The sequence below is a fragment of the Haemaphysalis longicornis genome, unplaced genomic scaffold, assembly GCF_048455015.1.
Source record: "Haemaphysalis longicornis isolate Haplotype H1 unplaced genomic scaffold, Haemaphysalis longicornis Haplotype H1 scaffold_2, whole genome shotgun sequence".
Lineage (NCBI taxonomy): Eukaryota > Metazoa > Arthropoda > Arachnida > Ixodida > Ixodidae > Haemaphysalis > Haemaphysalis longicornis.
The window spans coordinates 44,293,703-44,315,688 of record NW_027526295.1 but is presented as its reverse complement, the minus strand read 5'-3'; the positions used below and the strand labels follow the sequence as shown (position 1 = coordinate 44,315,688).

Here is a 21,986-nt window from a genome sequence, read left to right as displayed (position 1 = left end):
GCTTTCGCCGTCACATGCGTTAAAACGTGTGGCCCGCGTCAAGAGAAGAAACGAAGGATTGCTTCCATAGAGGCCAGCATGATCAGTCACGAGTGCGCTTATAAAACACCCATTTATCACTCATGAGTGAGTGGTGAGTCAGCCTCGATATCGTTTCGGGCTGGCTAGTTTGTGTGTGAGTTAGTGCGAGTCCCACGCGCAGTGAGCCGCGCTCACCACTCGCGAGAGCGAGCACCACTCGCGCCAAGCCGCACTCACAACAGTCTACTGCGGGAGCAACTCGCAGGAAGCCCCGCTGAGCCCCGATTACCACTCGCGAGTGCACTCGCTCTACTCACGCCATTTTCAGGAGTTCCCTCTGTGATCACCACTAATGCGCTTCTTCTCGCTGTTCGCTATTCGTTGCAGGAACCGCTCTGTGTGATGGTTGTTAATGGCGGGATTAATTTTAGCTTCTGAAATATGTCATCACTGAGGTCCTACTATGGGGCACGCTAGAATTAAATCAGTGGTGGTGTGTTTATTTAGGAATATGATCTGGATGGCCTTCTGGTGCCGTAATGAACTAATACAGTTCGGTTCCATGACTCCTAGAGGGTCTGCTGCACACAATCGCGTGCGAGGAGAGGCGACGAGTGGTGAGTGCGTGGGCGAGTGAGCGTAGGGCGAGTGAGCGTGGGCGACTGAGCGTAAGTGTGAGTGGTGATGGCGAGTGGTGAGCGTGAGCGCGAGTGAATACGAGTGGTGGAGGGCGCGCAGTGAGTTAGAGTTAGTGAGTACCTGTGGTGAAGGAGAATGGTGAGCGTGAGTGTGAGTGAGTGCATACGAACAAAAATTTTCTTCGTGCCTGTGACTGATTGGCCCGCAGTTTTAACGAGGTATGGCTTGTGACAGGCTGGGTGGCACGAAATAAAATTCAGGTAATGTGCCGTATGCGTCGCTTAACTGTACACAGAAAAACACAGACTAGTTAAGCTACGCCTCAGCTGGACATTGTGAAAGGGGAGGCTGCTGTAACACTAATATTCAGCACTGAACTGTGTTGCGGGTTCTATCGAGTAAAGAAGAAGCAAGAGCCATGGGGCATTGTTCTTATTCATAATGCAGGAGATATTCGTCTTCGGCTTCCGACAAAAACCGGCGAGGGCCTTTCGCTCATTGAAGGCCCTCGCCCTAAAAGGCCCGTTCATTACGTCACATTCTAGAATAAGAAGCGACGTACGGCTCTTGCCTGCTTAGTGCGATCAAGAAACCCGTACTCCTTCCGAAATGCCTCTTTTAACCTTGACTTGTTCAGTGACAAGCTTAATAGCTCCCTGTGGGAGTTATACAGAGGAACTCTATGGGAACTTGCTCCTAATCCTGCGTGACGCTGGGCCTGCAGTAGGTGGCCGAAACAGCTCAACCTAAAACATCTCGGCTGTCAAAAATAGGCACAAGGCCAGAGGAAAGAGCAGCTTTTATCCACTTATTGTCAGCGGAGAACGCGAACATAATTGGAGAAGTAACCCTTTATGTCCCTAAATGCTTCAGCATTTCTGCTCATACTTCCACAAAATTTCTGTGCGCGTCCTTCTGTGACTACCTGGCCCAAGAGGAAGCGGGTACTTCCACGTGCAGTGAACCACACACCGCTGCAGCCAATGCTGGCGGACAAACATGATGATGGTGACGCTTGATGAATCTAGACCAGTAAAAGTATCCGTTGACCTGATCAGTGTCGGACTTGATCGCTTCTACATGATCAAACGTACAACCAAAGTGATATCGAAGCCAGAGAATGACGAAATCCGTCCAGCCTGCAGGAAACGCTTTGTGCATTCGAGGTGACGGTATCGGTGTCACAGCGGAGCCCGAGCACCTACAACACAAGCTGTAACCAACCGTGGATATGTTGGGAGGCGGATGGCAGATGCAAGACCACTCGTTCAAGCGCACGTGCGACCTGCCGAGTGGTGAAACTGTCAATATTGAGTTTTAGCATAGCGGCTGGTGTAAGCTAACGTGCGGCGGCAGGTTTTCGGAACCCGACTAGTCTTGCACGCACGGGGAGGGACCAGGAGGTCGCCCCTCAGCGGAACGGAAGAGCACCAGCCCAATCGGGTCCCGGCACCCGCCGCCGTTGCGCTAGCGATCGCCAGCCCTTATGCTGAACCTTTCTGATGGGGAAGCCCGTCCCGCTTTGCCCTCGCTCCCTCCGCAAGAATAACGGCGCAGGTTTGCGCAATTCAATTTTGCCACGTTCCAGTGTTCGCGCGCCATCTTTTATTTATTTATTTATTTATTTATTTACCCTCAGGGCCGGAAGGCATTACAGAGGGGAGTGGTTACAATCTACAATACAAACATAATAAAAAAGCAGTCAGTTACAATATAAACGCAAATAAAGCAATCAGTTTGTTATATAAAGATACATTCATATCAAGTAAATAAACAATTCAGGTAAATAACAAAAGCAGTCAGATAAAATACAAACGCAAATAAAGCAATCAGTTTGTTATGTAAAGATGAGTTCACCTTATTATACAATGTTAGGTAGGGTATCGTGAAAAAAATGGTTATCAGTAATCGATACAACTTCTGCAGGAAGGTGGTTCCAGTCTCGTGATGTACGGGGTATAAATGATTGCGCGAACGTTCTCGTAAGACATGAATTGAGACCGACTTTGTGAGCGTGATCAATGCGATGGGAATGGTAGGACGGAGAGGGAATTAATTTATGGCGTAGCTCATTATGATGATATAGTTTGTGAAATAAGCTGAGGCGAGAAATTTTACGACGAGTCTGTAGTAACGGCAAGTCAAGACTGGACTTCATAGTTGTTATGCTGGCTGTACGGTTATAATTGGAAAGAATGAAGCGTGCAGAGTTATTCTGGACCATTTCAAGACGGTAGGTTAGTTTATCGTGACTGGGGTCCCATACTGATGAAGCATATTCTAATTTAGAGCGCACTAATGTTTTATACAGTAGTAGTTTTAATGATGATGGTGCGTTATGGAAGTTCCTACGCAAGTACCCCAGCATTCTGTTAGCGTTATTAACAACATATTCCACGTGAGCATCCCACGCTAGGTTAAAAGTAATATGGACACCTAAGTGGAACTGTGGTACTTTTGGTACACTGTGGTACACCTAAGTGGAACTGTGGAACTTTTTTGAATGCCGCCACGAGGTCTAGGCTTCCGCAAGAGCTTTTTTTGGTGAAAACTTCGTTTTCAATGGGGTATTGTTTTCATTTTCGAAAATCAAGCAGTCACGTATAGTTAATTGAACAGTGCAAAGACCATTCATCTATTGATGTTTTGCCGCAAATATGCCTAATCTTCTATTTTTGCTGAACAATGTTGATAAGTATAAAGTGTGTTTCCAGATGCAGTTGTTTGGAAAAGTTTTGCCAATGTAAACCTCTTGTTCCGTGTAAACCTCAAGGATTTCGTTAATTTTGCCCGGACGTCTGAATCGGGGGAGAGACAGAGACAGACCAAATTTTGCGGGTTCAGGTTTCCCAAGAAAGATTATCGCTTTTAAAATCGTAGCGTCAGTCGTGAGTGACGTCATTCTTGCCAAACGTCTCCAGGAGCCCTGCGATTGCGGAGACGGAGCCTCGGACTGCAAATTCTCGCTCTGGTACGTGGTGTTGACGGCGCTCTGGGTCGCAGCCATGGCCGCCGCGTGCTTACAGGAAGACCGCCACGAAACCCCGAATGTCAAGCTCCAGTATCGGCCGCGCCAAGTGGTGGGACCAACCTCGCACCGGCCCTGCGTTCAGTGCCCCCCCGTGAACTTGACGGAGCGCTCGGTGTTGTGCACCATCGGACCCGACCCGACAGGCGGCAGGGCGTACCCTCCGGACGGCGTGTGCAGGTGGATCGCCTACACGCACGTCTCGTAAGCTGCCCTTCCTCTGGGTTGGCCATACAGTTGGCACGGAGAGTTCCTTTTTGAGAGCGGAGCTTGTTGCGGACTCGCAATGTCTTGCGATGATGCCAGTCACGCCAGGCGAAGGTACCCCGATTGGCGAACAGGTGCTGCCACCTCCTCCACGAGCCTGCATGCACGATCTGAGCACGCTGCGCAGGTACACGTCTCCTATCATCATCATGAGGCTTTCTACGCCCACTGCAGAGCAAAGGCCTCTTAGATAGCACTCCACTTATCTCGGTCCTGTGCTGACTGCGAGCTATTTAATCTCTCAAACTTCTGGATCTCATCTGCCCACCTAACTTTCCGCCACACTCTGCCACGCTTTCCTTCTCTAGGGAGCCACTCTGTTACCCTTAATGAACAACGATTATCATGCCTTCGTATTACATGCCCTGCCCACCCCCATTTCTTCTTATTTCTGCCAAAATGCCCTTATCACGCCTTTTTCCGCTAAACCACTGCGCACTCTTCTGCTCCCTCAACTTTACATTTATCATTTTCTCTTCCATTTCTCTCTGAGTCATCCTCAATTTATGTTGAGGACGACACAGCCTCCCATATATTCACCTATAAACTGCCATACCACTGAGTAAGCTTTGCAATTGTACATAGCGCGGCGAGTGGAGTTGTAACACCTGCCGCTAAGGGATATGACCCCCAGTTTGCTAAGCCAGCTCCGCTTTCTCGTCATATTTCACCGGTTTGGAACTGAGAATTTGTCTTTGTTTATTCACCTTCCTGGTATTGTACGTGTTGCACACGATTGAAATCTAGAAATCTAGAATTGAAAATATTTTCGTCTGGGCGTTTTTTTTGTTCTTCTTTCCTCTTCCAGCTTTAATGTGAGCTGCACTCTTTTATGAGCTATAATATTGTATTCTCTGGACAGGTTGCACAAGTTTCTTTTATTGGTTCTCGTTACATCCCTACTTTTGATAGGTTTTATTTTTTCGCGTGGCTTCATTTGTGCCACATAACTGTACAACCGCATTGCCATATTCCCCCGTGAGTTGTCCTACACAATTTTTACACGGCGTCTAATGATACGGGTCGTACCAGTTACGATGCCAATGTAAATTTGCAATTTTCCCATGATTTCCACGATGGCACGGGCAGCCGCTAAAGAGCCAGAGATTCCTTTTGATATATGTAGCGGTCAGGTGGACATAATGGCGGAAACGGGGATTCATCATGATATGTACCCAACAGCAGGCGAAGCCGGCCCGGACTAACTTTGAATCGAATTTGTTTTTTTTTTTTGGCTTTTGTTCTTATTTGATTTCTGCTGTTGTATTGGTCTCCCCCAGTCTTGTCTCCACAATTTCTGTTTGGAAATACATATCTCAATTCCTACGACTGAAGTGACAATCGGGTTTAAAACGCAAGAAAGAACAATTTGGGCTTGTAGATTATGCTTGACAAAGATTTATAGCGCAGAACAACAAGCACAAAAGGGAAGAACGGAACAATATGAGCACGGTTTTTCAACCATGATTGAAGACAGCGCTCGTGTTGTCCTGTTTTTTTTTTCTCTTCGTCTTCGTTATTCTGCCCTGTAAACTATTAAAAATCGTAAGACTTTGTAAATATAGCAGTCAAGCTGTTGTTAGCCCAGATGGTTTTCCCGGCCCACTCTGCAGGTTTGACCCGATCAATCGCACGCTGCTTCCCTACACCGATGTGGACGCGCCCGCTTCTCTGGAGGCCAGCTGGGCAGCCTTCGTGCAGCGAGCCAGTTCTTACCGCCACACCCGCTTACTGCCTTCGATCAGGCGACGTAGCCTACTGCTCGCCGCACGGCACACAGACACAGCACGGGATCTCAACCGGAGCACCGCTGCGCTCCACATGTGTGGTCTGGCCGTCCTCAACGCCCGCATGACAGTGCAGCAGACATGGCAGCTAAGCCGGGCCATTGACGTCATAGGTACGCTGGCTAAGCAAACTCTTTCATGGATCTCACCTGATCGGGACTTGAAACTTCCCGACCCACGGACTCAAAAGCATGGTGCACTATAACGAAAAGATTTACGAATACATACCAATGCTCAGTACGGCCACGTTTGCTTATTTTGGGGACATATAACCAATGTAGTATATTAAAAATATAACTATTTCTTGCTTTATAACTAGCGCTTTCAGTGAAAACTGGATATAACAAAATGTGGTTATTGTTTATTTATTAATATGTTTCTAAAATGAGAAAACTAAGCAGTTGTGAACATTTATATGAATTGGCAAAACCTTTGGCAGCGCTACGCGATGCTCTTTGAGCCCGTTGGTCATTAATTAGCAAGTCAAGTAAGAATGTGATCAGGTGATTCCTCCCTAAAGCAGCGCAGCCATAACAAGCGCGTCTTCATTTTCGTAACATGTGATCCACACATGATAGGGCGAAAAATCAGGGTACTCCGCATAACACGCCTCTGCTAGTGTGGAGCATGTTTGTAGATGGTAAACAGGACTGTAGCAAGAAAATAGTCATTCAAGAAATGCTGTAACAATTTGCTGAGCTGTCAAGGTATCCTTTGTAATTATTTGCGGACCATTACATGTTCTTGGAGTTATGCTGGAAGGCTTCTTGGCGAATTACCTACCGCAAGGTTATTTTGCAGCACTCGTATACCATCACGATAGCACATGATACTTCAATCTTTGGAAGCACCAAAATCCCAGTGCCGCCTTCACGTCTGCTACTGATTTTGAATAAATGCTCATCTGATAATATTACGCGCTCACTCGCCTCTGGCAACTCCTTCGTCAGCAGTGAGCGCTGCTGAATTTTGGGACGCCTCTTTCGCAGACGTGGTCATTCTCGTGTCGCCTGCAAAGGGTATCGCCCTTTGAAAGGCATGCTCAGGGCAGGCGTCAAGATTTTGGTGCAGATGTCCCATCGTGTTGCCTGTAGCGATCTGTGTTCTTTTTCTCGTGCTGCAGCACATACCCATGCGAAAGTGATTGCCACTACTTTTCAACCACCAAAGGAGATAGATCACAACGTAACAAGCACCGCATATTTCCAAGTTCCAAGGGTATTTAGTACTATTAAACACTTCTACACAACCTCCCAGGATTTTGTGTATGTAAAACGAAGCCTTCGGAACCTCTTCATTATATGCAAAAAGCCAGCCGCACAGCTGTGGCGGGAGGCGACTTTCCATTTCGGGACAGTACAGACGCGGCCCTTCAAGCACGGCGCAAAGCCGAATTCAATAACGTGAAAGGCTGCCCAGTGCGCCTAAAGCAATCCTAAACATACCAAAGCACAGTTGTTTGCGAAAAATAGGTACAAGTATTATAACCCCGCCTGAAAAAAAGAAAAACGCGTACCAACCAGAGACACTACCTCAAAGTTCTAAAGATCTTTTGGCGGGTTACTCTATATCACTACGTCAAAAGAGTGCCGTTGCTGATGTAAACGAACCAGTAGGTAGCGCTACTAGTTTTCACTTCTGTATCGTATACGGAACTGAATGACGAGGGTGGGATATGAATGTCGTGGGTAGGCATGGGCCTACCATAAGACCAAATGTTGTGGTTGTAGGTCCAACGTCGTCCAGTGGAACCCAAAGCTTGACATACCTTACGTTTACCGCTACTCGGCACGTCTGTAAGCTAACATTAGTGCTTCCAAGCGTAAAATGTAAACTGGGACAACATGCTCGATTAGCGGTGGTCTTGTTTGTACTAACTGAGAGAGGGAAAACACAAAAGGACAAGGATAATGGCTGATTTGAACGTCATCATTTAGGCCAGTCACGCAAGCATAAATTACCTCTGCCACTCGAATCAAACAACTTGGCAGTGGTTCAATGACTCCGGTTTAATAAACGTCTCATAACCGAGATAATTTTAGTCAGTCAAAAAGTACAATCAAGCAATCAGTGAATGAATTACTACGAGAGCAGTGGAAGGGTCGAGCGCAAAATCATTTTGCGTGCACTGTCTCGGCACTGTGAAGCCTAAACATGGGCTCATGTAGCACCCACAGTGGCACATACCCGCAATATAATATTGGAAAACACTTTGTAGGCGGGGATGTGTGTTTCTTTCGGGCTATATTTTGTGGTTGCTGCGTCACCATCATGACAAATCCCTTACAAGAACAAGATTACAGTAAGAGTAGGCTGTAATGCTGCCGCACCGTGTTGCGGTTTGTGCATTCAGTGGTTCCCTCGGTAGTGGCTCACTGCGCCAAGACAAAGTTGAATTTTGTATGCATGCAAATGGTTTATGGTAAAGCAAAAATGAAGGCAGTATGAGTAGAAGCCGACCATTCTCTCCTTGCAGCGACAGTCAACCCGGGTTCGTTCCTCGTTCTGGGAGCCTCGTTCGTGGGCCTTTCTGACCGCACGGCATCGCGACTAATTCCGGGGGAGCTTCTGGACGCCCTGGTGACGCCGCTATCCCTGTTTGTGCTAGAGACACACCTTCCGGTTCCCGGGAAGCGGTGCGAGGCCGGCTTCACCACGTCTAGCGGGCCTCACTTTGGCCAGAGGGACGCCTTAACTCTCAAGGGAGCCAAGGCTTTCCTCCGTCAGCCAGCGCTCAAGTTAGTACTCGCACCCTACTGGCCTCTTGGCGACAGTAACATGCTCTCCACGAAAGACAGGCATCGAGTCACTGTGACAATACACCCCTTTCGCCACACTAAACATTCTACAAGACCGCGTCGCTACTACACAGTAGAGCATTTATAGGTTATAGGTTAACCCGCTCTGATGTGGGCAAAAAGTTGGTTCGAAACAAAGCGAGAGCTCCCGAAATGAGAGCTCCCGGTGAAATAGGAAAAAAGACGTATTTGGGCACTGGGTAAGGCCCACGCGAAAACGTCTCACGCCATAGTCACCCACAAGTCGCACCCAGTTGCGATGAGTGTAGCACAGAGTTTTAGCCTAGTAGATTTTTAATTCTACAAACTCGGTCTCTGTAGTATCTTGATCATAGTGTAGTTTTGTAACATTATATGCTGTAGAGGTTCCATCAAAAGTAGTTGGAACACGGTCTAGTATATTTGCGGGAACTGCTTGGTTGCATTGGTGTATGTTTAAAGGAATCCTCCATAAAAGAAAAAAGCTGCCTTAAAACCGGTAACGGCTGTCATAAAGGCATTAAGATATACATTTTTGATATTCACCACTCCTTGTTCCAATCACTGATGACGGAATCTGTACACACGCGTTCCTGGCGTAACACCTCTCCATTTTATTGCGAGCACCTCAATTGAGACAGGCTCCTCGGCCTCTGCCACTTTCCGATCCATGTGGCATTTCGTGCAGCCCACCATTATGTCCAACGTTTCAATACAAAACTTCCAAGTTTCTAATAGTAACGCGAATAGAATTACTCCTATCCGTTGATGACACTCATGTACGTAAAAAGTGTAATCCACAACTTCCTACAAAGAATGATCTCCTGAATAAAGAAAATTAAGAAACATTGAGTGGTCAGAATTCTTCCCTCAAATTATTCGCAAGTATGGAGCGCGGTATCTTTCCTTTGCTTCAGATTACTCTCCCGAAGGACGGTATTGAGGAGAGGTGTGTTCATCACAGCCTTTTAAATTTAGGTGCTTTTAAATTTCCCCTAAACTGGCAGTTAGCTCCTCCGCCCTCCATTTGATAATTGACCATTGTCCTCGTTTTTTTATCGCAGAACGGGCTTTAAGTTTCACTGCAGCCAAAATGTACCTGTATGTGCATCGCGGAATCACTTAAAGGGACCCTGCAACACTTTCGATAAGCGCTTTCACTCTTGCCGTTACGTCTGAACCAGTGCGAAAGCTACAGTTATCGCATGCACGGAGCGGCGTCGCGTCATTACCTCGTCCAACCAGATACGCTTTCCATTCCTGGGTTGCTTTTGTGGCATTTTTTTAAATGTTGCTATCGAAAAGCGTTCATTGCTGCAACTGAAGGAAAACCGGCCAACAGCCGCTGCATGGCCTAAGGGACGTAATTCGAGCCGTCGAAGAGACTAGGAAAAAGAGAAAAATCTTTTGAGCGAGTTTACTTGAGCGAGTTTACGGGTTGCTTGATGTGCATAGAACCGTAATTTTTTGGCTGAGGTACTTTGTGACCCCATAATCTAAGTAGTGGGTGCGTTGGGGGACTACATTCTGCAGCATTCAAGGTTTACGAAAAAGTTCAGAAAAGGTTTGCAGGGTCCCTTTAATCCCCACATCAGGGGTGGTCGTGGATGTGTGGTTGCTAAAGTATTGTGCTCTTACACGTGCGATCTCCGGCTCCGTTCGCTGCAGTAGTAGAGGCTGCTTTATATAGAAGCCGATATACGATCAACTCTAAGATCTTCCAGCAAAAGCTAAAGCGAAATAGAGAGAGACATACTCAGGGAGAGAGAAAGAGAGAGAGAAAGAGAGAGAGAGAGAGAGAGAGAGAGAGAGAGAGAGAGAGAGAGAGAGAGAGAGACAAAGAGAGAGACAAAGAGAGAGACAAAGAGAGAGACAAAGAGAGAGACAAAGAGAGAGACAAAGAGAGAGAGAACATCGATATGAGAAAAAAAATTCCGGAGTGGTGTCCTTATTGCAGGAGCCCATTTGTGGTGCCAGCTCTGATTTGCCTTTCCACCAACCACGGATTGTCGTCCGGACTGGAGCTGCTCAAGCAGCAGACGAGTAATTCCGTCAATATTGGGTGGGGGGTGACACCGCTCACCATATGGTAGAGAGTGTCAGGTTTGCTGTAAAACCACCACAGGGCGGAGTACTGGGTGGGATATATTGGGGCAATTTCGGCGGGTGGGGAAACGGATTTGTCTAAAGCAGCCTTATTGAGCGCCCCATGGCTTTTGTTAAAGAACTTCACCATTCCTTCCTAAAGAGAGCTGAGAGGTGCGTAGAAGCTTTCTCACATCAAAGATGCGTGAAACGTTCGCCAAAGCCATCGTTAAATACGCGTCAAATCACATTCGCTGAAAGTGTGCCCAACCGATCTTCAATGTTTCAACAGACCCAAATCACAAATGAAGAACGAACTTCGCGCACTAAATAAATGCATGTACGAAAATCTAAATGTATACCGAAACGTGGTTTAGGAGATAAAGTTATTCCGTATTTACTCGCGTAATTATCGCACTTTTTTTCGAAAAACTGTGAAGCAAATTTAGGGGTCCGTTTATTAGGCGGGGTAAATTTTTCGCGAAAACCTTTTTAGCACAGGAAACGCAAGCAAGTGGCGGTTCAGAATTTTTGCGATATGTCTCGTGAACATAAAAAAATTAACATAGTAAAAAATCCTAATACCGCCGCCAGCCGCTTTGCAAAGTGACGCAAAATGCAGTGTTTAATGAATTAGGGAATGCGCCGGAACGAGTTTGCTGTGAGGTGACAACAAGGCAACCAATAGGTGGCTGCCGCTGTCACAATGCGGGACATGAAAACAGGCATGGGGGCCGATGCAACAAGCTGAGCGTATTTTTTTCTTTGTTTTGTGAGTACATTGTTGAGAAATAAACAAGCGCAGGAAGGGGGCGACAGTAGGGGAAGAGGAAGAGCAGGAGCGGAGGTGCGCACTGCCTGGGTAATCGACTCGGTCACCACATCGGAAGCCAGACGCTGGTCCTTCTTTCATTACACATTTTCTGGTGCCGTGAAACCCGGGAACCGGCGCACGAGCGAATCTACGTTCGACGGAGCAGCGGCTCCGAGGCACGCGAGGCTTGGATACCTTCGTACTGCTTTATCCTGGAAGCCTTGCCCTCGGCCACCGCCCCTTTCCGCTCGTGCCCAAGCCCGCCCTTGTTCCCTTGTTATTCGCAACCCCAGCGTCTTGCTTCATCGACTGGTGCCATGGACGCTCTTCGTATTCGCCGAGATGTCCTGCGAGCGACCGTCTCCGGGACCATGACAGTCCTCGACGCCTTGCTACGGAGCCAGGTAGCAACGGCCCTTGACCGACAAAATGTCCTCGACCTCATTTTGCATGACCAGGTGAGCATTCACAAACTCGACGCTCAAGTTCAGGAGAACCTGAAGGATGAAGAATTTGATGCCGACGTTTTGGAAGCGATCGATAACGACGAGCGTATCTGCGCCCTGCGAACGCGCGTACGCTTCTCTGCGAGCGAAGACTCTTCCGCAAGCCCCGTCGTTCAACCTCAGGCGGCCCTGTTTACCACCCGCATCGCAACTTCGAATATTCGCTCGCTTCCTGAGGAGGCCTGGCGGACAGTGGTCCTGGGTGACGTGCCGACCGTCCTGAAAATAACTGGTGCGGCGGTAGAAGAACAGGACAACGATTACGGAAGCGCTGCAGCCTTTCAGAACGCCAAGCAAGACCCCGATGGGCTCAGCCCGGGAGAGTGGCTCCAGCGACCGCCCAACCCGGGTGTTGCCGAGATTTCCGAGTTGGAGAAATCTGAGGGAGCCTGCCGAGACCTCGCCGTGGCTGACACGACCATCGTTTCCGAGACGTCTGACCGGCCTTGCCGAAGCGCTGGCGTCACCGACGTGGCTCTCACGTCAGAGGCGTCATTACAGCCCTTCCGCAACCCTCGCATTCACGACTTGACTACCGCCACGGAGACGTCGGGCCCGTTCTGCCACGGCCCTAGATTCGATGATGCGACTCTTGTTTCGGAGACGTCCGAGTTTCCCTGTTGCGACCCTTACGTCGGCGACGCATCTCTCTTTTCGCCAGCAGTTCAGCAACCCGGTTACGAGTCAAATAAGTTTTCATTGTATTCAGCAACAAAAACACCGTTCGTGAAGAAGATTGACTCGCGTCAGGGGATAACGAAGCGCCTGCTCCTCCGTCGCTCCATGAGCGAGCTTCTACGCCGGAAGCGAGCTTCGCCCACGCTCGTCAAGGCCCGGTGGGGAGGTATCCTCGTGGGAAAGCAGAACAGATGCTTCTATGGTGACGACCCCTGCTTCAGCAAACGCAACTCAATGGTGTACGAGCCTTCGTACCGTGTTGAGTCCAGCGAGAGCGAAATCCTATGGTTCCCAGAGATAATCGACACGCCGCTGGAACACAATTACTTCACGGAAGGCGAATCAGACGTGGACGCGGCGGCGATGCCATTAGGCTCGTCGCTTGATCTCTGCAGATTTGACCATCCGCATCAGCTTTTCCCATTCGATCCCGGTGGCTGCCTTCAGGCCGAAAACTTTGAGCATGATCTCTTTTCCCGTGGGATCATATGAACATTCGTAGTCTTCCCTTTTAGATATGTCACTTTGACCCAACAACCCAGCAAGCGCTCGTTGCCCGTGCCGCTGCCAGCCAGCTCCTAACAAACTTGGCGGCGGCGGGAGTGTGTTGAAAAGCGCAGGCAGGGGGCAAAGTAGGGGAAGAGGAAGAGGAGGATCGGAGGTGCGCACTGCCTGGGTATCGACTCGGTCACCACATCGGAAGCCAGACGCTGGTCCTTCTTTCGTTACATACATTATGTAGATTTAGTGAGAGTTTCTTCATCAACATTGAACGCATGCTTGCCGATATCGCTAATATCAGCAAATCTGTGGCAGTAACGTAGCCATGTCTTCTTTGAAAGGAAAGAAAACAGAGTTAAGCAAGATCATCATAAGCTAGACTTGGCACACATTACGTACTGCTGCGGCAAGTTCAGAGTGCGTTCATTATGTGGGAAATTAAAAAAATGAAATTATGACGACACACTTCAAGGGTGCGATCATTACGTGAGTGCGATCAATATGCGAGTAAATACGGAACTATTGTACTCCTCCTTTATGATCCATGCGCGCATTGTCTCACGTAGAACGGTTCCTTTTGGGCGATCCTCGAGAAACTATTTTGCCACAATAGTAGCCCGGTTTCTGGCCCACGCTGTGTGTCCAGAGCTCTTTTCAGGGCTTTTCGGCAGACCAGCCGGTCAATGGGGAAAGGCATCAGCTTTTTGTAAGGACGCCAAAGGTGTAAGAAAGCTCTCGCTTTAAAAGTCGTACGCGGGAGTGTGGATGGGGGGGGGGGGGGGGGCGGGGCAATCCTTCGCTCGAGAGCAGCCGTGGCTCGAGCCTGCAATGCGCAGTGATCTCGTGGAAGGTTAGCAGAGGGCTGCAGTTCAGAATAGGCTGGACTCCAGAATATGTGGACTCATCAGTGAAGCAGACGTTTAAATTGTTAAGTGGCAGCAGCACCGATTGAACGATCTGAATTGAGGACTGTATTTAGTGCAGACTTGGATAGTCTTCTGGGAAGGTAGTTTCGGCATGCCTGGTTCGAATCTGTTCCAATTGTATCTGCGTTCGTCTGAGGCCGGGGCATTACACCTTTTTGTACTTGAGCAGTGGCCCTACAGGTCAGAGTGCTGCTGGTTATGTGCGACATTGCGATTGTCACCACGGCAGTCTTTGGTCCCCTTCTTGTGATGTCTGCCACGGCAGTATAGGCCGTGGCGTTGCTATTATCGTTAGCCTTTGCTATGGTACGGGCTGCTTCATCTCATCGGCCTGCATGATGGACTGAATACATGTTGTGCGGTATGGGCGCTGCTGCAATCTCCTTTCGAACTTCCATCGGAACATCCCCATACTGTCCTTCTTCAGGGGACGTCATTCGTAGTCTGCCTATACTAGCGTAAAACTTACGAAAGGTAATGATGATTATGATGACGATGACGATGATTGCTATTGGTATTCCCTTTGTAGTAGGGTGATGACGTTTCTTCTCCCCCAAAATAACTAATATACCTATGTCTTATGCTTCTCGTTTAATACTAGGACTGCTTTTACGGCAGATACAATACTTGTTTTTTAAGTGCGAATGCACTTCATAAGCGACCCTGAATTCCGGCGACCGCCGTCCGTCCACATAGCAACAGCTGCGGGTGCGCGCGCTCCTCGTCTTCCTTGGCAACGGGGGGAGATGGGCGCGCGCTGCCTGGCCGCTGACATGGCACATACCCACGTGGGGGATTGGCCAGGAATCCCCTCGTCTTCCTTGACAACGGGGGGAGATGGGCGCGCGCTGCCTGGCCGCTGACATGGAACATACCCACGTGGGGGATTGGCCAGGAATCGGGTGTGAGAAGGGCTAATGCACCCGCTCAAAGGAGTACTGACACGAAATTTCAAAGCTGAGATCCGCTCTAGCAATCAAGTACAACGACAACACAAATAGGTGTCTGTGCATGGCACATACCCACGTGGGGGATTGGCCAGGAATCGGGCGTGAGAAGGGCTAATGCACCCGGTTAAAGGAGTACTGACCCGAAATTTCAAAGCTGAGATCCGCTCTAGCAATCAAGTACAACGACAACACAAATAGGTGTCTGTGAATAAATGCATCTTTCTTTCTTTGTAGTTGTGTGTGTCTGTGTGATCTCTCTTTCGCGAACATTACCGAACCGCACGAATTCAACTCGTGCATTCGCACTTTCGCATTCTTCCCCTCCGGGAAATGCGGGGAAATTTTTTTCTGTGGCGTCGGCTCGAGAGATGAGCCTCGGTAATCTAGGCCACTGTGCTATGAATGACCAAAATGAAAAGCGTTTCACTCGAGGTACATACTGGGAGCCTCGGAGACTGTTACATGCCTTTCTGATTAATGCACCGATCCAGGCGTCTCGATATTATTAGTGCACTTTTTTTTGCCCTCTCTTCCAACTCTAATTTGAAATGTTTTCACAAGGTAGTCAGAACGCGCACCCAATAATTGCAACAGGAGAACAAAAATTAACTCAGCCAGAAGACTGTTCCATGCCTATCAGAAAACTTAGAATGCTTTTCAAGAGATTTCCTCTCCTTTCTGGTCTTGGCGATGTTTGAATTCTCGAATTACGTCATTCGAGCGGGGTCAGGGCTATTGGTCGGCTCATTTTTCGTTGTAGCAATAAACGCATTCGGTAGGCACTTCAAAAAAAAAAAACCGCAACAAAAGCATAGCAGAAATCGGAAGGAATATCTGCTTAGACAATCGAATCACGCAGTGCCGCTCTGTGTGGGCGATACCTGCAGCCTCCGCAGAGGTTCGAAGCACGAAGAAAGCATGAAAGCGTATGTCTGCAGTGTTTCTGGGACTTTTTAAATCATGGTTCGCCCCTACGCAAAGCCGCGCCTCACAGTGCAGCTGAAGCTTATTCAACCTTTTTAAGGAGAAGGACGCTCAGTGCCTAATGGAGATTACTAAAGCGCGGTATGTGTAAACCGGTGCTTTAGAATGCTGATTCAATTTAGATTGAAAGATCATTTATTGGATATCAGTGCAGTGTAATACAAACCATCAACTATATCGTAAAGGCAAAGTTTCGGGTTATCTGCAACCTTTTTTTTAAAACAGCGCCGTCGCTTTTGTCTATCGCACAGAGGACTCACAATCGCTTTCTTTTCGTCCAGATGCACCAAGGATATGATAACGCAAGTATGTGATTACCTGAAGCGACAGCAGCGGCGACCTAATGTGTTATGTGAATTAAACGAGACAGCGAAATTACGAACCCAGCAGTTGAAGGTTATGCATATAATAGATAGTCCGGCAATTTTTGTTTTCAGGTACGTGCAACCTGAGTTCCTGGGCCGCTGCGTCTCAGTGTTGGCGGGCGCGCTGCAGTTTCAATTGACCACGCCGACGTTACCTGTACCCGGTGCCCCGTGCTCTTCTTGGAAAGTGGCCGAGCTGCGACACGCATGCAGGTGATGTTACAATCACTATGATGCTAACAATCACGATGTTACCAATCACGGTGGTGTTACCGAACTGTCTGTCGATTTGACATTCTCCGGGATACTCGAGGCGCAGGCCTCATACCACCAACGATATAACATATCATGTGACCAAACGAAGTGAAAACATACCATGGGAAGGGTGGTGCAGAGATATCCAGGGGGCAGAAGGGTGCCGGTGTGGCGTCAAAAAAGCAAAAAAAAGTAATTGAAACTCATAACGTGTGATATGATCGATGGGCACGCTTTTGAGAGATAAGGGAAGGTTTTCAGCTTGTCCGAGGAGGTCCATTAGGAAGAAAATATTCCGTACTAGTTCAACGTAGAAAGAATCTCCTTCAAAGGGCTGAAGTTCTTACCAGTAACAGTGCAGAGAAGCGGTACCAATGGCCATAGGACGGATGAGGAGCAATATATTTCTTGATGTGAAGCAAAACATGATGCATGACAAAGTTGACTGGAGTAGCAACAGCTTGATGTGGGCCAGTTGGTTCGACATGATCACAGGGTGTAAAGGCACAAGAAAAACGCGGACACTAGAAGAGAAAACAAGCAAGACAAACTAACCGCCAACTGGAGTATGCTGCAAATTTGGATCAGTCTGACTGGACCCAGCTTATGTACAATTGCAGTGTCAGTGATTACATTGAAATAATTGTCGCCCTGATGTATATCTAACATAATAAAATTTTTGAGAAAGCTGACCCAAACAAGCGTACCCTTGGTGCATAACTGCCAACTCCGCACCACAAGAGTGTGAAGTTCACCAAGGACCTAGCCTTCATCATCTCCTCCTTGGCGGATACGTGGGTAAATTTTGTTGCCGTTGCACAGCATGTCTGCTCTTAACTATACGTTCTTATTTGCCAACTTGCAAAGAGATCTGCCCAGTGAATGCGCGCCGTGCGGAGTGAAGCTGAATGTTGGCACACGATCTCGGTTTCGCGCGAGAAAGCGAGTCGGTTGTCGCAACGAGAGTGTACATTGAACGCGCTTATTTTCTGGTTGCACACGCCCGTATACTCTTTCCATTATTCACATCTCAGAACGCCCCCCTCGCAGCTAAATTGAACGAGGAACCCCACGCTTTCACTCCTTCCAGCCGCGCGAGGTGCCGGTTTGACCTTGGCTGAGGTTGTAGGCCAGAGGGACACTGCCAGGTGTTTACTGGGTTTACACCTCGAGAAATAAGCTTCGCTTGAAATCAGGAATCTGGAAGAAGCTGCCAAAAACGTTAAGGACATACGTACGTTAACTGCTGAAGTAGGTTAGTCGAATAACGCGGCGCTTGTTCCAAGCAGGACCGAAGCAGCCTGGGAATTTGTCGGAGTGCTGTCTGTTTCGGAGACATCCAATTAGACTTACTTTCCCTATAAAATAAGATTGTCGGGTGTGGCGTAGGACATAAGGGGAAAACAAGCGCTCGTCTTGAAACACAAGATAAGAGCGAGGAGCGCCCACCAACTAGTCACACGACAAACAAACCCCGATGCATGTACTAAACAGTGCAAGAAATGTCTCATTTCAAAGGGAACCGGCGACACTTTTAAATTGTGAAATCTTCTCAGCATGTTGTCAACAAGGGTCACTGTAGTTTAGAATGCCTTGTCGCAAAGTGCAGTGCGCAGCATACTTCAACCAGTTACATTTGAAAACTGCCGAATGGAACTTTTTACAGACGTTATGGAGGCAAAAGGGATAGGCTTAGACTTCAGAACGCCGCGGTAGTTTTCTTCTAATACCGCTCTGGCAAGGCAGGGTAAGGCTGAGAGTGCGAAAGCTGTGAACGAAATTTTAAACCAAAATACTGCTCTGATTCATCGTGAAACATACGAAACTTGATCAAATTTTTTCTCCTTTTCCCGGTCTTGGCGTTCGGGGAGAGTTCGAAAGACGTTTTCAGAGCGCTTTAGGGGCTATTTGGCGACTGACATACAGTAGAAGCAATGACTGCCAACAATTACCGCTTTTAAAAAACGCAAGTAACACCAAATCACCAACTTGAATGTGAACATCTTCGACAGAACTCTGTCTGGTTGGGTTTAACTTGAAAAGGCAAATACACCAACCAAGCCCTTGAAAACGACGACAGCCTGAGCTCCAGGACCTGCCTCAGCGTCGGCGAGATAACGCAACTTTTGCAGTTCTACCTGCAAAGCACGTATTTCTCCTACAAGCAGGAATATTTCAGGAAAGTAACTGGAACTGCGATGGGGGATGCTATTTCCGTGACCACAGCGAATCTTGTAATGTAAAAAATTGAAAGGACCGCTCTGCTGGAAAGTTTCCCTGAAAAGCCCAAGGTGTTTCTCCGGTACGTGAACGACTGCTTTTGTGTCATAAAAGAAACAACAGCAGACAACTTCCTGTCCCAGCTAAATTCGATTGAACCAGCCATCCAATTCACCATGGAAAAAGAAACGAACAACACCTTACTATTCCTCGACGTTTCGATAAAAAGAAAGCCAGACGGACTAAATTTCACAGTGTACAGGAAACCCACCCATACCGGCCGCTACCTGTAACTCGATTCCTGCCACCAAAATTCCCACAAGTCATCTGTGGTCTCAGCTCTCTTACTTAGAGCCAGAACTATATGCTCAACAAAAGAGGACCGGAAGAAAGAAGAAACAGGATGGCAAGTTGGGCGAGTTGGTGCTGATTCATCTCGTAAACAGGCGCGGAAAAACGTAGACTAAGAAGAGAAGCGCGTCGTCCTGTGTATTTCTCTTCTTAGTCTACGTCTTTCCGCGCCTGTTTTCGAGATGAAGAAGAAACAGCCGTAATCGCTGACCTGAAGAAAAATGGATACACGAGCAACCTCATACGACGCGTCAACGCTGTCTCCCTCGGTCGGGCTGCCACCACGAAAATTCCTCTGTACGGGCGCCGCCGCTCAACAACCCCTCTCGTGTCTCCGCCATCTGCCCCACCCTCTCCGCACGCCGACCCACCCGTATTTCTCTCCCTTATGTTAAAGGAACGAGTGAAACATTATCCCGCATTCTTCGCAAGGAAGGCATTGTCATCTCCCACAAGCCAGTGTCAACTCTTGGACGGCTCATACCTCGACCTAAAGAGCGGCCGCCAGAAGAAAAAGCCCAAGGGGTCGTCTACAAAATTGCTTGCGCACAATGCCCCGCTAGTTACGTTGGGAAGACTATGAACTTCCCGGAACGCGTATGCCAACACAAAAACGACGTTCGCAAGTCTGACAGTCAGCGCAGCGCATTGGCCAATCACTGCGAAAAAGCTGACCACAGGTTTAACTTTGACGGCGTGAAGGTGCCTGCAACCGAACCACATTACTTAGAAAGATTACTCCTTGAGTCCTGGCACATACAAGGGGACCAGGAAGGCCAGAATAGATCTCTCGGAGCCCTTCCCACCGTCTACACCCATGGCCTCCGACACGCAAGGGCAAGATTCCAGTAAGAAAAAAGAAAAAGAAGACACCTATATAACCACTGCTTCTTGTCGTACACAGTCATCCCTGATGAAGGAGCCAAGTTGGCTCCCAAACTTTGGGACCGCTTTGAATAAACCCTCTTGGTTGGTGTATTTCCCTCTTCAATTCACTAACTGGAAGGCGCATCTGCTGTAGCGAGCAAATCCACACTGCCGCCGTTTTCTGGCATTAGCTGCAGCTTTCGCCGTGCACTCTAGGCACGAGTGAAAGTGTGAAGGCGTTTATCAGAAGTGTTGCATGCAACGTCCCTTTTAAGATGCCCTTGAACCCTTTCCTTCGTGTCTGGAAGCATTGTGGAAACAAAAGTTATTGTCAGCGCGGAAGGGAGCTCCAAATCCGCATTGCATTTCTGCTTTGCTTTTCTGGTGACTTATTCGAACTGACTACACAATGCGTTTATTTGGGCATCTGAAAGGAGGGCGCCCGATAGCCGCTACACCGCTTTCATGTCGTCATACGAGCCGTCGACGAACGCCAAGACCGGGAAAGAGAACGCATCTCTTGAGCAAGTTTAAAAGCTGTCTGGTGGGCATATAGCAGCAATCTTGGACTGCGGCAGTTGTATTCGATGTGTTTCATGAGTACGTTCTGAAAACATTTGAGATTTAGAAAGATTGTTGAAAAGAGTGTTGCAGGGTCTCTTAAGACAGTCGTAAACCTAGCAAGCATTCCATTAGCTTTCGCACCGATCGTTACACTAAACTACCTCCTCGACTTCACGAACACGATGACGCCCCGAGAATGCCCCCACCTGGCCCTCATAGAGCCGCTCACGCTTTGGTGCAAAAAACTTCAATTCACTGTTGTTTTGTGCTGCAGGCTTCCGAGTGTTCGCGTGAACGAAGAGGTTCGCTGCATGTTCGGTCATGACAACGCGAGCTTCTTTAGCTACGAGAGCGAAGATAACATTCTGCGGAAAGTGAAGCCCTTCCTGCTCGGGCTCGCAAACGAAGACCTGCCCACCTGCATGGCGGTCTACTCGATCGAGACGGACGCCCTCCCAGGACAGTGCCCGATCGGACTAGAGCGTTACAACTACAGCCTGGCATACAGCATCTACGACCTGCTGTATTACCTTCGACTCCCCTAAACGATATGACGATGTGCCGTGAGCGCTTGCCAAAAAAGCCGCCAAAATGTATAGAACGCACACTTTCATGTTTAAGACACACTGCATTCCTAAACTTGGACACTTTCGCCGCTACATGCGTACAAGCAACATATTAGCACATTCATTCTTTTAATTTACATGCGGGTAATGACTATTGAAACTCAACAATCTGCTTCAGTTACAAGTTACAATATCTGAACATACAGCCCTGCTGTCACTCGGCCAATGTGATATCTCCCGGCCATCTCCAGGTCATTGTTCGCGTTATCCCAGCCATTGCTTCTCGCATTCCCACTGATAGCAGTTTCCTTTTTGAATGTCTGTACGAAAACTGAAAGGTCCCTGCTTGCACTGTATTGATTTATTAAACTGATGGTTAAGACTTCAAAGTGCCTCTGCCATTTCTTCTCTGTACCATAAGCTATGCTTCCTTATGTCGACTTGCTCATATATTTGTCGTGTGAAATACATGGAGCCCCCATTTACACCGCGTCAGAAGTTGCTGGTTGTCGTTTTTTCGATATTTACTCTTTCAGCCCTGATTTTTTTTATCGAAGCAGTGTTTTCTGTATGTTTTCCTAGATTTTTAGGCCCCATAAGCCCCAGACTAAAATAGGTGTGGAATTGCAGGACATGTTACATTTATTGAGAAGGCAATTATTTAGGTCACAAGAAAATTGAAAATTTTATGTTCACCAGAGATATCCCTTTTTCATATTTTCTTAAACGTTATACAACGCGAACCTACAAACAACTGTGAGCATCGTAGTGCACGTATTGATAGATTTACATGCTTGTGAATAAAACTCTGACCGCCGTCTTTTTCAGCCTCAGA

General features: G+C 48.0%; 1 protein-coding gene across 1 annotated transcript; it reads left to right on the top strand.

Annotated features, from left to right (window-relative positions):
- The first annotated feature begins 3,665 nt into the window (after nt 1-3,665).
- Nucleotides 3,666-21,630, top strand: LOC144167934 (uncharacterized). The gene is made up of 5 exons (XM_077697056.1): nt 3,666-3,892; nt 5,569-5,855; nt 8,219-8,480; nt 16,401-16,541; nt 20,860-21,630. The coding sequence occupies exons 1-5, from the start codon at nt 3,666-3,668 to the stop codon at nt 21,128-21,130; spliced, it is 1,188 nt and encodes a 395-aa protein (XP_077553182.1). The 3' UTR covers nt 21,131-21,630.
- Nucleotides 21,631-21,986: the final 356 nt, after the last annotated feature.